The 14,443-nt window shown below is 44.4% G+C and overlaps 1 protein-coding gene across 8 annotated transcripts in view; it reads left to right on the top strand.

The window, feature by feature from the left end:
- Positions 1-14,443, top strand: part of ARID1B (AT-rich interaction domain 1B) — a 439,972-nt gene that overhangs the window by 349,844 nt on the left and 75,685 nt on the right. For all 8 annotated transcript variants that reach the window (XM_047769863.1, XM_047769862.1, XM_047769858.1 and 5 more), the window contains one exon: positions 6,427-6,606. In XM_047769863.1, coding sequence (XP_047625819.1) covers positions 6,427-6,606 — 180 coding nt within the window. The remainder of the gene's footprint in view (positions 1-6,426; positions 6,607-14,443) is intronic.

Here is a 14,443-nt window from a genome sequence, read left to right as displayed (position 1 = left end):
TGAGCTAATAATGGACAAAGCTATTAGCACGTGATATCTGCTAGTTAAATGCAAATGTTATTAGACTGGTGAGGAGCACATTTCCAGGTCTTCGTAAGGAACCAACTGTGTGAAGATGGGCAGGTCTGGAGCAGCCTGGTGCCTGTGGGGAGGTGGAAGGGTCTGGGGGAGGGCGACAGAGAGGTTGAGCCAGCCGTGATGGGCCAGCCGTGATGGGGCTGGAGAAACAGGTCGGGTCACATTCCGAAAAGGCTTGATGGCTGGGCTAGTGCGTTTGGGTTCATTCTGTTAAGCAGTCAAGGCCGGTGACTAGTCTTGGAACGCAGGCTGTTGAACATCCCTGTGGAGAGACGAGAAAGGATGGGGTTTGGAGCATCATGCCCTGGCCTTGGAGGGCGAGGGGACGTTTCCTTCTTCGGAAGGGAGGGAGTTCCGTCAGGGCGGGACACGGGTGTGGCGGGCTGCTGTGGGAGAGGGTGAGCCTTTTCCCGAAGTTGGCTGACAGGTAGCAGCGGGCGAAGAGAAGCCTTCAGGAAAGGGGTTGTAAATGTTGGACTAACCACCGACCCGCCCTGACCAGATGAGGGTGCCCAGGGCCCATGGGACTCAGCAGAATGCAGGACCGTCCGCTTCCGAGGAGAGGCATCGCGGCATCCACCTCGCTGGTCAGGTGTATTTCTGTCTCAGTTGGACCTGCTTAGATGTGTCTGCATCTTTCCTTCAGCTGAGGCCTCAGCCTAACTAGGACTTCTTCAGGGAAATGTCCTCATCCCCAGTCTAAACTGGGTCCTCTTATAGCCTCGTGGTTTCTGTACTTCTCTTTTCTTGTACTCGGCACATGCTTAGTCTAAGTTGTCCGCTGGGCGGCTGTCTCCGCTCCTAGCGCGCGAGGTCCACGGGGGCGGACCCTGTTTTGCTCATTGTTTACGTCCCCAGCGCCTGGCATGCAGCCGGGCATCTCGTCATCGGCTGCTTTGTGATTTTAGTTTATCATTTGTCCCTGTTGACAGGTTTTATTTTCTGTTCAACTAAATTGTGATTCTTCAGGGACAACGATCAAATTCTTCCCTTTTTTTTAATGCTGTCTTATTCTTACTGCAGTTCCGTGAATGCAAGAGTGAAATTGGAGCATGCTGGTAGAAGATTTGTGTATCATTACTGCGGATTGAGTTACCAGTGTGATAGCTTAGATCAGAACTCACGCAGGGAATGAAGAGCTTGTGGCGTCGCTAAAAAGGCAATAGTAATGTCTTTGTGCAGCCTCCTCACCGTGTTTTTCAGTTTAGAAAAGCACGTTCACGTATATTTTTATTTGCCTCTCAGAATGATCTTGGAAGCCCGGATAGGAAGTGCATTCACTGTTTCATACAAGAGAACGTGGGTCCACACCGTGGATGGCGGAGGCAGCCCCTAACCCACATCTGATTCCCAACAGATGCAGTGTGAGGTGTGTCTGTGTGTCTGTGTGTTTCCTATCAATACATTACCTCTTCTCTCAGAATCCAGCTTGCGCCTCTTTTGCAGTTTGGTCGAGCAAGTGTTTGTGATTGCATAAGCATGTAATGAAGGACTCGATAGTAAATCCATTTACATAAATGTTCTATGGATTCATGTTATGGATGAAATGTCTAAGTGATATTTCATATAGAGTTTCTAAGATTTTTCAGTAAATCCTTTCATATAATGTAAATAATAATTTTCTAAATTAGTCCTTTTGCCCAAAGTTTGAATTTTCCCTGTTAGATTATTTACATAGGGCATATAATTCCATAATGCATCTAGTAATTCAATACACGTCTATAATATATGGGAAATTCACTTTATACTTTCTAAATTTTCCTTACTAGTTTGGTTTTCTAAACTCAGTTGGCTTAGTACTAGAAAAATGCCACAACTTTTTTGAAAAGCAGCTTCATTCTCTCAGCTGTTAGTTTTTCTATTCATAAACTGTTACAAGCTGCCATTTTATAGTAACTTTCTAAAGTAAGCAAAATACAATCAAAAAATTATTGGTTGAAATTTTCATTTTGGAAGCAGTTTAACATTTCATTCAAAGTAAAGGTTAAAGTAAAACAAAATGAAAAATATCCCCCAAATAAATATACATGCGAATTACAAACCTGAATTAAATTTTTCTTAAAAGCTTCAGGCAGAATCAAAGAGAACTAGAGCTGGAAGTGCCACTGTAAGTGTTATATGTTGTCCCTCTCCCTATTGAACAGATGAGGAAACTGAGGCCAGAAAGGCCAGGTTTATGGCCGTATTCTGCACAGCAAACGTGGAAGGCCTGGGACCAGCTTCCTCGTCAGTTCCCTTTCTGTCACACCATTCTGCCTCTCTTGCCTTCCTTTTTTGAATATATAATTCTAGTAATAGCTACTAATTACTGAAAGCTCATTGTATGCCAGGCACTGCTATACATTTTTTACAGGTGTCATCATTTAATCCCCAGAGCAACCCTGCGAGGTAGATATATTTGTCCCTACTTTACAGATGAGGAAACCAATAGTAGACCTGCAGATTCCTATCTTTAGGATGAAACATAGAAATATTTCTTTTTTCATTAACTTCTGTCCTCTAGTTTTTCATCAGTTTGTTTAGATTAGGATGGTGTTCAGTAATCTTTAAAAAATATGATTATACCATAATGGAAGGCTTTTTTAGCAGGATTACTTCTGGCATTTAATTCTGATTATATATTACGTCTCAATATACATACCACCTTAACTGGTTTCCTAACTTTTAGCCTTTCTCTCCTTCAGTCTTTCTTCATGCTTCATATTACGGTAGAATTAGCTTTCAAAAATGCAAATCAGATCACACTGCTTTCCTGTATACAGCCTTTCCCAGTGTTAATCAGACTGATGGACCAGATTTCCATAGGACTGCAGATACAAGAGTTTTGGTGAAGCACACAGCTATTTATTATGGTAATAGGAGCTGAATCTGCAAGACGCAGTTGCCAACAGCAAAGTGGGCCAATAGAATAAGGAGTTGTAGAAAAGAAGTCAAAACTGTTGTAAAACAAATTGTTCACCTTTACTCATGATGACAGAAGTACATACTCTAACACAAACAAATTACAGCATATCCCTGAAAGAATGTATTAAAAACCGTTTGCCTTTGGTGGGGGGATCTCAGTGGTAGGAGATAGGGGTATATGTCCTTTTAACCTTTTGTAATTTGTGGAAAGTTACACACATTTATTTATTTTTATTTTATTTATTATTTTTTAATGATTTTTATTTTTTCCATTATAGTTGGCTTATAGTGTTCTGTCAGTTTTCTACTGTACAGCAAAATGACTCAGTCACACACACACACATACACATTTTTTCTCACATTACTCTCCGTCATGCTCCATCACAAGTGACTAGATATAGTTCCCAGTGCTCTACAGCAGGATCTCACTGCTTATCCACTTGGATCCCACATATTTAAATAACAAACAAATGTAGAAAGAAAAACTAGCTTGTTCATTCTAGTTGGAAACTACATCCGAATGTGAGATATTCAGGAGCTAAAAGATACAGCAGTTTATGAACCAGAAAATTATCATCCTAATGTCCTTGAGTATCATATTTCACGTTACAGACCCTCTCACATGCTGTCTCAGTTGACTCTACAACAGCCTCATCTGCATTTAAGATGAGGAAACTGGAGTTCTCATTGTGGCACAGTGGACACAAATCTGACTAGTATCCATGAGGATGCCAGTTCAATCCCTGGTCTCGCCCAGCGGGTTGGGGATCTGGCGTTGCTATGACCTGTGGTGTAGGTCGCAGACACAGCTTGGATCCTGTGTTGCTTTGGCTGTGGTGGAGGCCGGCAACTGGAGCTCCAGTTCGACCCCTAGCCTGGGAACTTCCATATGCCACAGGTGTGGCCCTAAAAAGCAAGAAAAAAAAAAAGAAAAAAAAAAAAGATGGGGAAACTCAGTCTCAGACAAATGATGACTCACCTAAGGGGTCACACAGCTCCTTTGATGAGTACACATGCTACAGTTTATCCTGTACCCGTCTGTCTCCCCTCCTAGATTCTGAGCTGACACGAACAAGGCTGTGATCTAGGCCTTCTACTCCCAGCTGACTGCCAGTAGATGATTGTAGCTCAGAAAAGAGTCAGGGAAATTATGTCACCTCCTTTCATTGTCTTGGGAAATACATGGAAAAGGACGAGTCTCACCAAAAATATAAAACAAGATTTCAGGAACCTCTTGTAAGTGGTGCTATTGCAAAACCGTACAGAGAGGAAAAAATTATCTTTCCGATCCTAATTTCTATGGAAGGAGATGGATTCCATGCTCCATAAAACCTTATCTGTAAGTTGTGGATGGAATCTGATTCCATTTGGATTAGCTTTAACACACCACCTCTTCTGGAGCCTTGTCTCAGACTTGATTTTCTGCAAAATTCCAGTGATGAGTGAGATAGTTCAAGTGGATCATGGTCGCTGGGTGGGGGGAGTTTGTGGGTGTGTATGTGTGTGTGTTTAAGGACTGAGTAAAAAGTTAGAAATAAAGAAGCAACTTGTTGAGATAAGAATCCTCAGAAGTCATTTGAACAAACCTTAAGCCTATACACACACACACACTAAGTGTCTCAGAGCAGCAATAACTTAAGGATGTGCTGTTATCATCAGAGGTTCTAAATCCTTCACATGGACACTTTCATGGTTGAAGTTGAAATTTGATGCTAAAAAAAAGGACGCGTTTTGTTTTCCTTAAACTAATGAAAAAGAAAACAGTCATTCTCCAAAAGAAAGAAGAAAAACTTACACAATCTGCGTGGAATTTCAACATGTTTTTTATTAAACAGGACCCTACGTGAAACTCTTGAGAATTTTATAGTAAGGCTTAGATAAATATTTCATGTTACATCTTAAGATGGAATCATTTATAGTAATTTTAGCGCTCTGATTTCTGTTTGTTTTCAGATTTGAAAAAGCAAACATTTTCTGTGATGATTTATATCTGGGAGCTGCCAATTGAGCCCAATTTCACAAGACTTATCTTTATAAATAAATGAAGTAGGCTAATAAGGAACAGCTCTACTTAGTTGTATTTTATGTCTATCTCTTTAGACAGAAGCCGTGTTGGAAGTTTTTTTTTTTTTTTTCCTTACTGAAATGTAAATCATGGCCTTTGTAAACACCCTTCTTGACTTAACCCCCTAAATTTAAGCTGACCTGGGATCCTCAGGAGACCCTCTCTGGAAGCTGCTGCTCTTGGTGCCCCTGTGGAGGAGGCCGAAACCTGCCCGCCCGTGCTCTCCCTGTGCCAGAGCCCTCAGCCGACAACCATGAACTCTCACTGACTCCAACTCCCGGGTTCTGGGAGCTGTTCTTCACACTGCCCTGTATTAGTTTGCTGATTTGCTGATTTGTCTGTGTCTTGATTTGGGGTATTCTTTGTCTAAACGCGTATTCGCCCTTCATTCTCTGAACCACTGTTGATGGGGCTGGACCTTGACCTTAGACTCCTTTGCCATTTAAAGACGCATTTGCTTTCTCCATCTGGACGACTACCTGCGAGCCCCTCCTCTGCGCCCCTCCTCTGCTGTGCTCAGCTCGGGGAGCACAGGGGAGTTTAAGGCTCGTTCATTCCGCCCGTGGATGCTGAGGCCGCCTCGGGCCCTGACGATGCAGCGGGGAGCATGGCATGATCCGCGCCTTCATGGGGCTTACGCTTCAGTGTGGGCGACAGAGGTTGAGTTGAGTCAGAAATAAAGTAAGATGACTGCAGCTTATGAAACATACAGTGGGGAAGAGAGTGAGGGCGGGGAGTGGCGCAGGCAGGGAGGGTGGCCCAAGGGAGCCGGAGGAACCAGCCGTCGAAGAAGAATCTCAGTGGAGGGAACAGGAGAGGGCGGAGTTGGGGAGAAGAAGGCAGAGTGGGTTTGGCCTTCTTCAGACCCTGCTGGTTCACAGCTCACCCCTAAGGGACAGTCGGTGTCAGGTGGTGAGGCTGCAGCATGGTAACAGCCAGGGTGATCAGAGGGGAGAAAAGCAGGTTTGGCCTGGGGAGCGCCGGGCGCAGGCCTGGGCCTGGGAGAAGGCTGGGGTGTGTGCGGGCCGGGGCCTCACAGCCCAGACAGCGGGAAGTGGGCAGAGGCCCGAGGGTGCACAGCCTGTCTGGCCCGCAGGACGGAGCTTGAGAGTGCGTACGCTTAGCTGCCCTTCCTCCCTCTCGCCTTCCCCTCGTTCAAGTGCACAATCCATCTGGGTTCCCAGGAACTCCGATGAAAGAGCCTCCAGGCTCAGGGCTAGGGTAGCCCAGGGGCCCTGTCACATCCTCCATCTCGGGTTGGAGATGTCTCAGATGTTCTTTACAAGAATCCTGCCAGCCTCCTCACATCCACCTCCCGCACAACTCCATGTCCACTTTTGTCACCTGCATTTATATATTTCCCTTTATTTCCCACGTAGGTTTTATGGCAGGCACACAAAGAAACCCTCAGATGTCTCAGTATGGAGCTCAGCAGACAGGACCATCCATGTCGCCTCATCCTTCTCCTGGAGGCCAGATGCATCCTGGAATCAGTAGCTTTCAGCAGAGTAACTCAAGTGGGACTTACGGTCCACAGATGAGCCAGTATGGACCACAAGGTAAAAACGTTCCTACAAAATGCATTGCAGTAGGTTGTAGAAATTTTAATATCTTAGTCCTTCAAGACCTTAATATGATAAACGTCTTTTAAGATCCCGTTATTTGTTTCCTGGCGCATTTGTGAGGTTAATGCAACCCCACGGTCCTTCGTTGCCCATGGTGATGGGAAGAATAATTATAGCAGCTATTCATTAAGCATTCATGCAGCAGACACTGCGGTAAGTGCTCTTCATACGTGTGTTATTAATAATAAAGGAGCAACTCCTTGTTTCCGTGATGTAGCCCTAATTGCTTGTTGAGAAAACAACACAGGCCTCATCCTCAAAAAGTTGCTGATCTAAAACTGAGGTTACTTTCTGTTGAGTTCTGATTCCCCTCCTTCTCCGCAATTATCTTCGTAACAATACGCTCCCTCCTCAGAAGGACGTCAGCCCATCCTCTCCTCGTCAGTCTCCAGAGTGCTCTATCGGGTAAACAGTAGGTCTGGTTTTCACCGTCATTACCGGTTTTACTCTCAGAAGACAAGTCAGAGCCTGAAATGAGCATGTCTTTCAAAAAGGAAGATAAGGCAACAGTAGAAAAATTAGTGGCACCAGGCCCCAAATGCACCGTTTACATTCGGCCTTCCTGGGCGTTGATGTCTGTTTTGTCTTCCGCGAGCAGCATCCTCCTGTCGAGGAGGTTCTTAACCTGATAGATACACATATTCTTCTAAGTCACTTTTGGCAGCAAGGCATTCGAATTTTAGCACCTTCTTTATATTTTGTTTATTTAAATTAGACATTAATGGATAATTTAGAGAGAATGAGCTAATCTGGCACAATTCCCAGAGTTTCCTCATTTCTGAAAATACCAGGAATATCCCAAGTGAAGATGACGCCTGCTAGGAAACTGTAGTAAAACCGTCACTGCCTCCACAGCAAAGCCAGGTCCCCGGCCTACACACAGCCCTCGTGGTCCTGTGAGCACTTGCGTCCGCCCGCAGGACGTGCAGTGCTGAGGCCCTTTGAGGCTCGCCAGCCACCCGGTGAGGCCCTGCAAGGCCAGCGGCTCCTCTGAGGAGGTCGGGCACCTTCTCAGCTTTTCATCTGGTGTTTCTCAGAAACGCTTTCTCGACTTCACCGTTTACAAGCCGTCTTGTTTTCTGAAGATCTCTTTCCAGAGAACTTGAAGCACCTCAGTACTGTCCGTTTAGCACCGTCACCTTGCCTCTGGTGTTTTACAGTCCAAGTATTTCTGTTACTGGGAAAACTGAGTTACAACGCCCAAGACCAACGTTTCCCGTGGCCCCTTCCTGCCTCGGTCTGGGTGCCTGTGGTCAGAGTGGATGATCCGCTCCGTTCCGCGTCAGAAATGCATGTCCACGCTGTTGACCCCAGGGAGCCCCGGGAATTTAAGGTCCCGGTTGACAATAAGAGTCTACCCAGCTCCCCCTCAGCCCCAGGGAGTTGTGATGCGTAGCAGTTTGAGCGAAGGCAGGACGTGTCCCTCAGCTGTGAGAACAGCCCTGCCCGCTGCAGCCGCTCGGTGAGTGTCCTCAAATCAGCTATCGGGAAAAGAAGAAAACTAGGGAAAGTTGGAAAAGCAGTTTCTAAGTTGCAACGTGCACCGAAAATGTGGGCTTTTGCCCAAAATATATTTGGAGACAGGGTCAGAGCGTTATTCTCAGAATTAGGGCTGGCGGGAGGCCTGGGCCTCAACCACGAACACAAGGCTCACGCAGTCCTCAGAACTGGTCCCTACTCTGGAATAACTCCCTCCTGCACCCTGCCCTCTGCTGCTCTCAGGAAGGGGCCGTGGAGCCGGGCACTCGCTAGTGAGGCTTTTGTGAACAGCTGGGCAAGCACTTAAGCTTGAGGAGTTAATAACACAAAAGGTAATTTATGGAATGGGTTATTCTCTTAAAACTCTCAGTCTTCTGGAATCGTTGACTCTTAAGATCCTTGATTTCAGAGCCCTGAAACGGTGAGGGTCTTCTCACTCAAGCTTGTGTGCCTTGGAAAATTGCTTACTCTCCGGGATTTCCTTTTCCTGTAGAAAATGAGAAAATTAGATTGGGTCACCCTTGGACATTGCTTCTAATTCTCCTGTTCCGAGTCTAAATTTTGCTTCAACTCCCAAGTCTTCTGCATCAGTGTGGCCTGCTGGATCCATGGCGTAGCCTTTTGGTTTTATAGTCAAGAAGGTTTTTATTTGACTTTTTTTTTTAAGGCGTAGATACTAAGACAATTTAAAATAAGAGTGATAATTTCCAGAGTTCCCATTGTGGCACAGCGGAAACAAATCCGACTAGTGACCATGAGATTTCGGGTTTGATCCCTGGTCTTGCTCAGTGGGTGAAGGATCCGGCGTTGCCGCGAGCTGTGGTGTAGGTTGCAGACGCGGTTCGGATCCCGAGTTGCTGTGGCCGTGGTGAAGGCCGGCAGCTGCAGCTCTGATTTGACCCCTAGCCTGGGAACCTCCACATGCCACGGGTGTGACCCTAAAAAGACAAGAAAGAGAGGAAGGAAGGAAGGAAGGAAATTTCCACACACAGCCCTTTCTCACTGAAAAATCCAAGTGCCTGCGCATTTGCTCTCTCTGTTCTCCTCCCAAGTGGCATCTCCAGAACATTACACCCCGAGGTGCGTCCCCCCGAGCTCCTTGACCGGCTCCCAGTGCCATGAGCTGGAAATGCATGTCCGGGCGCTCTGTGTTCAGATCACACTTGCTTTCCTCCGCGTCTTCTCCTCTCCCCAGCAGACAGTGGATGACAGGCAATTACGCTTGTAACCTGTACCACTCAATTCAGTAAGTGTTCTTACCTTTACATTTCTGTCTTGGTTGATCCTTTTAACAGAGCCCCAAATGGACTTTCTTTCTCTTTATTAACTGCGCAAATGATTAGTCAAATACTCAGCTTTCATCTTCATGTTAAGCCTTATGATGTCTCTGTAAGAATCACTTGGGCAGAGACCCACAGGTCATCAGTCTCATCCTCTATGTCTTTTTCTAACTAGATGGGTTTCTGCTGGGCTAGTTTTGTTTTCAAGAGCTCTTAGGGGAAAATAGTTACCATCTCTTTTCATTAACTTTTTTGTTATCAGGAGCAGCTTCTTCAAGATTATTCGTAATGGGGGAGGGAGTGGGACGGATGGGGGAGCTTGGGGTTAGTAGATGCAGACTATTGCCTTTGGAATGGATTAGCAATGAGATCCTGCTGTGTAGCACTGGAAACTCTGTCTAGTCACTTATGATGGAACATGCAGTGTGAGAAAAAAGAATCTATACACATATGTGTAACTGGGTCACCACGCTGTACAGTAGGAAATGGACAGAACACTGTAAACCAGGTATAACGGGAAAAAAATAAAAATCATTATATTAAAAAAAAAAATGATTAGTAATAACAACCACGATTTTTCCAACACACTGTGTCCTGGGTCCTGGTCTTAGTGTTTTTTCCTATCTTAATTCATTTAATCCTCAGAGCATGCTATGTAATAGGTGCCATTATCACTCCACTTGACAGACAGAGAAACTGAGGCCTGCACCAAGCACACACCTTCGCCCAGGGCACACAGCAGTCATGCTAGGATACAAATTCGGGCATACTTACCCATTTTCTTAATCAATGGGAAGCATGTGGCATTATCCCATTTTGCTGATGAGCAGGTTAAGTAATTTACTCAGCTGGTAGTTGCAGAGCCAGGGTTCAACCCGAGAGAGACTTAAGAGGCCACTTACAGAGTCCCTGCTGTGTCGCTTCCCATGCCTCAGATTCACTCCCTCCTTGCTAGTTCCTTCATTCAATGAACTGCTGGGGAAATTCAAAAGTCAAGCTGCTTGCCTTCAAGGACAAGAAACATTTGGGGATGATAAGCTTCGAAAAACACTGAAAATGCTAGAGATTCAGAAAAAAGTTCCTATTAAGAGGAAATTTTTAGAAATGTGTATTAATAATACTATAAAATCTGAATTATTAAATATCCAAGTGGGATGAAGCCAAGCTACTTGTGTAAAAATGCTTAATTGCAGTATGCTTAATGAAATGGTACTTTTCTACCTTCCAGCAAGCACATGTAAAATAACTACCCTTACAAGCTGTTTGTCAGTAGAGAGGGCCATAGGGACTGGCTCTAATAAATAGAAAGGAATTATGTAATTGACATGTTAATTATTAATAAGTGAATTTGTATGGGGAAAAGGGAGCTGAAATCAGTTTCATCTTCATAGCCTTTATATTTGCTAAGGACAGAGACTGCCTTGTTTTGTGTTCTCTAGAGCTGTGTCTGTCACAGACTGTCCACAAATATTTTTTGCATATTTGTCACTAACTGCAAAAAAATGAGGGTCCCCTTAATTTCGCTATGAATTAAGAGTATTACCTTGGGCAACTAACAGTAATTCCAAGCCTAGGATCCCCTGCAGTTATCCCTCTCTTGCATGTTAGTGCCTGGCCCACCGCAATACAGCTGCACTTGTTGTGCACTGACTCAACCTTAGTTTTACACCTTAATTTGTATCCTGTGTATTAGGAAGCAGGAAACTTATAAGTAGATGAGTCTGAGGAGCCTTTTATTCCTGAATTACTTGATCAAAGGTGCTTTTCAGAAAAGTATGAAGTGTTTTTCTCTAAAATCAATCCGATGCCATTAGAACTCATCCTTCTCCTTCATTCTCATAACTTCAGCAAAGGCAAACTTTAAATGATCCCTAGTTGAAATGAATGCACCTCCAGAATTGCATGTTGATAATCTTACAACTGTTACAGTCCAAGAGGAAGAAAGTATAAACGTTACCTCTTGGCAGTGCACTGGCTGCTGGAGAATATGCCTTACAGGCCCATGACAACCTTGGTGTCACTGTGACCCAAGATTTCAGTCTCTGCTCTTATTCTTAAATTAAGCGAAATTCAGCCTCTTCTGCAGAAGTGAGACGTGTCTGCCAGTAGGTTCATCTTTTTTTCCCTGTGTACAGTTCTGCAGGTTGGAGAGCTTGTTCTCTGGCTTTTTCCAAAAGCTGGTTTCTGTGCAGATCCCTCCCTCTTCAGTTTCACTCATTTTTTTCCTTGAAACAGGTTGTAATACACTTGATGTGTTTACTGCTTTCTCTTAACTTTATTCTGTGGTTAAATAAACAGTGCTAGGCAAAAGTATTAATTCCATATTCTGTACGGCTTTGTTAAAAAAAATTCTAAATTTTTATCTTGCTCACGGTAGAAAAAACAAATTATAATAGATCATTTTACAGCAAAAGGTGGTTAATGCTGTCTTCTTCTGATGCCCAAATTTAGCCTTCAAGTTAAAAGATTTGTGCATGAATTTTTCTTAGCAGACTGATAATCATCATGATTTTATCAAAACCAAGATGAAAATTTAAAGTACAAATCGACTTGAAATAAGAAAGAAAAACATAAAGCAATATTAATTTCATCTAGTGTGAAGCTAATAGTTTTACTTTGCTAATTAAAATCAACAGCATGCGGAGTGCAGACACCCACTCCCCGCACTGGATGACTAAGCACCTCGTGCAGCTCTGTCATCCGGTGGACTTTTACTGCGGGTCCGGATCATGACAGTCAAGGATGGCCGCACAGAAGCAAATCTTTACATCTCAGAAAGGTGCCTTTTCCTGGGGCTCGTATATCTTCCATTTTCTCAGATGTTTATTTGAGAAGAAATGACCAGTTTTTAACTCTCTTCTAAGAGTGACACACGGTCCTTTCCGAAGGCTGCCTGTGCTTGGCATCAGGTGACGCACATCAGAGCTCTGCCTCCAGGGGGCGCTGTTCCCACGCGGTCTGTGGGTGTGCACAGGGCCCCGCAGCTCTGGGCCTAGGGAGGACACCGGGGTTCAGGCACTTGAGAATCCTTCATTCTGTACCATATGGATTTTACCGCTTTATGCCAAATTGGCAATTGAATTGAAATAAAAGTCACCTTTTTTCTGTTAGTGCTTACTTTTTCTAATATCTTACTGAGTTTGAGAAACAAATTTGAACATCTGCGTCTTGAAAGTCAAATTAGGCACATGATGCAATATGTAATAAAAAGATAATTTCACTGACTAAAAAGTTATTCCATTAATATTGGAACAGTTTCTGTGTTTTCCTTGACGGACTCTACCATTGTCAGTGTGCAACGGTAGTTACTGGTAATATTCCTTTTCCCACCTCAACCACATGAGGTAGGTGGCCTCGTGTTATACTCTGCAGATGAGGACCCCGCCCGTTACAGCGACAAGGAGCTCTCTGAAGGTCACGCGGGCGAGAACGTTTATGTCCCTGTCCCTTGAGGGCCTGCGCTCCCTTCTTCACTCACTGCTCTGATCACAGACTAGCGTCTGAGTTGCCCATATGTCCCCTGGGCCTGTGTGTGACATGAGCCTTGGTAGTGGCGGTGACCCCAGAGATGCACTTCTGCTACCTGGGGAGGAAGCCACCAAGCACACACAGCTCCTCCCCTCACAGTGGCTCTTCTCAGTCACAGCCTCAGGGGTGCTGGCCTCACCACCCTGCGTGAATTCTCCCTGCTTTATTTTCCTTCACGGCATTTGACACCCCATGACATGGTCTAGATTTCTTTACTGGCCTCTCTCCTGCCACCGAAGGTAAGCTCTTTGCCTTTGCTCCCTGCTAAAGCCCAAGCCATTAGCACAGAGCTGGCACATTTCCTGGAGTTCCCTTTGTGGCGCAGCAGGAACGAATCCAACTAGGAACCATGAGGTTGCAGGTTCGATCCCTGGCCTCGCTCAGTGGATTAAGGATCCAGCGTTGCTATGAGCTCTGGTGTAGGTTGCAGACACAGCTTGGATCCTGTATTGCTGTTGCTGTGGCTGTGGCCTAGGCTGGCAGCTGTCGCTCCAATTCGACCCCTAGCCTGGGAACCTCCATATGCCGAGTGTGAGGCCCTAAAAAGCAAAAAAAAAAAACCAAAACAAACAAACAAAAAAACCAACTGTTTACTAAAGGGACGAAGACAGAGAGTAGCCCAGAGACACTGGTATGCCTTCTTGGTCCTGCCTTCATGCTTGCTGAGTATTCAGTTGACTACTCAAAGCTTAGGAATTATCTTCAGGAGGTGGCGCTAAGGTTCAATGTTGTCTGTTTCTCTCTGTGCTTCTGTATATTCTGTATGGAGTGTGCATCACTGTACAATCACATTTTTAAAAGAATTAATTTTTGTAACATATATAGAAAAAAGCTATCAAAAGTGAACACTGAAACCGCACTCTAAGGTCTTTTCTCCTCTTGTACAAGCTTTATATAATATTATCATTATGTTTACATGTTGAAGACTTTTTAAAATGCATGTTGACTTAGGAAAAACATGGTGCCTTATATATCAGTTCAAAAGATAAATGAGCTCCATTCCTACAAATAGTAGGATTTAATGCAACTTGGGGTAAGTTCACTTTCCTTTAGAATCTACATTTGTGGTCTTCTTCTTTTTTTTTTTTTTTTTTTTTCTTTCATTTTAGGACTGCCCCTGTGGCATATGAAGGTTCCCAGACTAGGGGTCAAATTGGAGCTGCAGGTGCCGGCCACAGGATCTGAGCCATGTCTTCAACCTACACCACAGCCTTACCAGTGAGCCACAATGGGAACTCCTGAATCTGTGGCCTTCTTAACTATTCAGTCAGTTTCCCTCCTAAAGCAGTGCCCAAAGGGCAGTGTTGTGTGATCAGCCTGAGTAGAAAGGTAGAGTTGGAAGAAGGTTTTTGAAATATAACTTTTGTTGCATAGCAAGCGTTTTACTTAAATGCCATGACCAGCAAATAAGCACATGAAAAAAAATGCTCTCAATATCATTTGTCATTAGTGAAGTGAAAATAAAAGCCGCAGTAAAATCCACT

The sequence above is a fragment of the Phacochoerus africanus genome, chromosome 2 (assembly GCF_016906955.1).
Source record: "Phacochoerus africanus isolate WHEZ1 chromosome 2, ROS_Pafr_v1, whole genome shotgun sequence".
Classification (NCBI taxonomy): domain Eukaryota; kingdom Metazoa; phylum Chordata; class Mammalia; order Artiodactyla; family Suidae; genus Phacochoerus; species Phacochoerus africanus.
The sequence above is the reverse complement of the archived record's forward strand: the minus strand, read 5'-3'. Positions and strand labels throughout refer to the sequence as shown.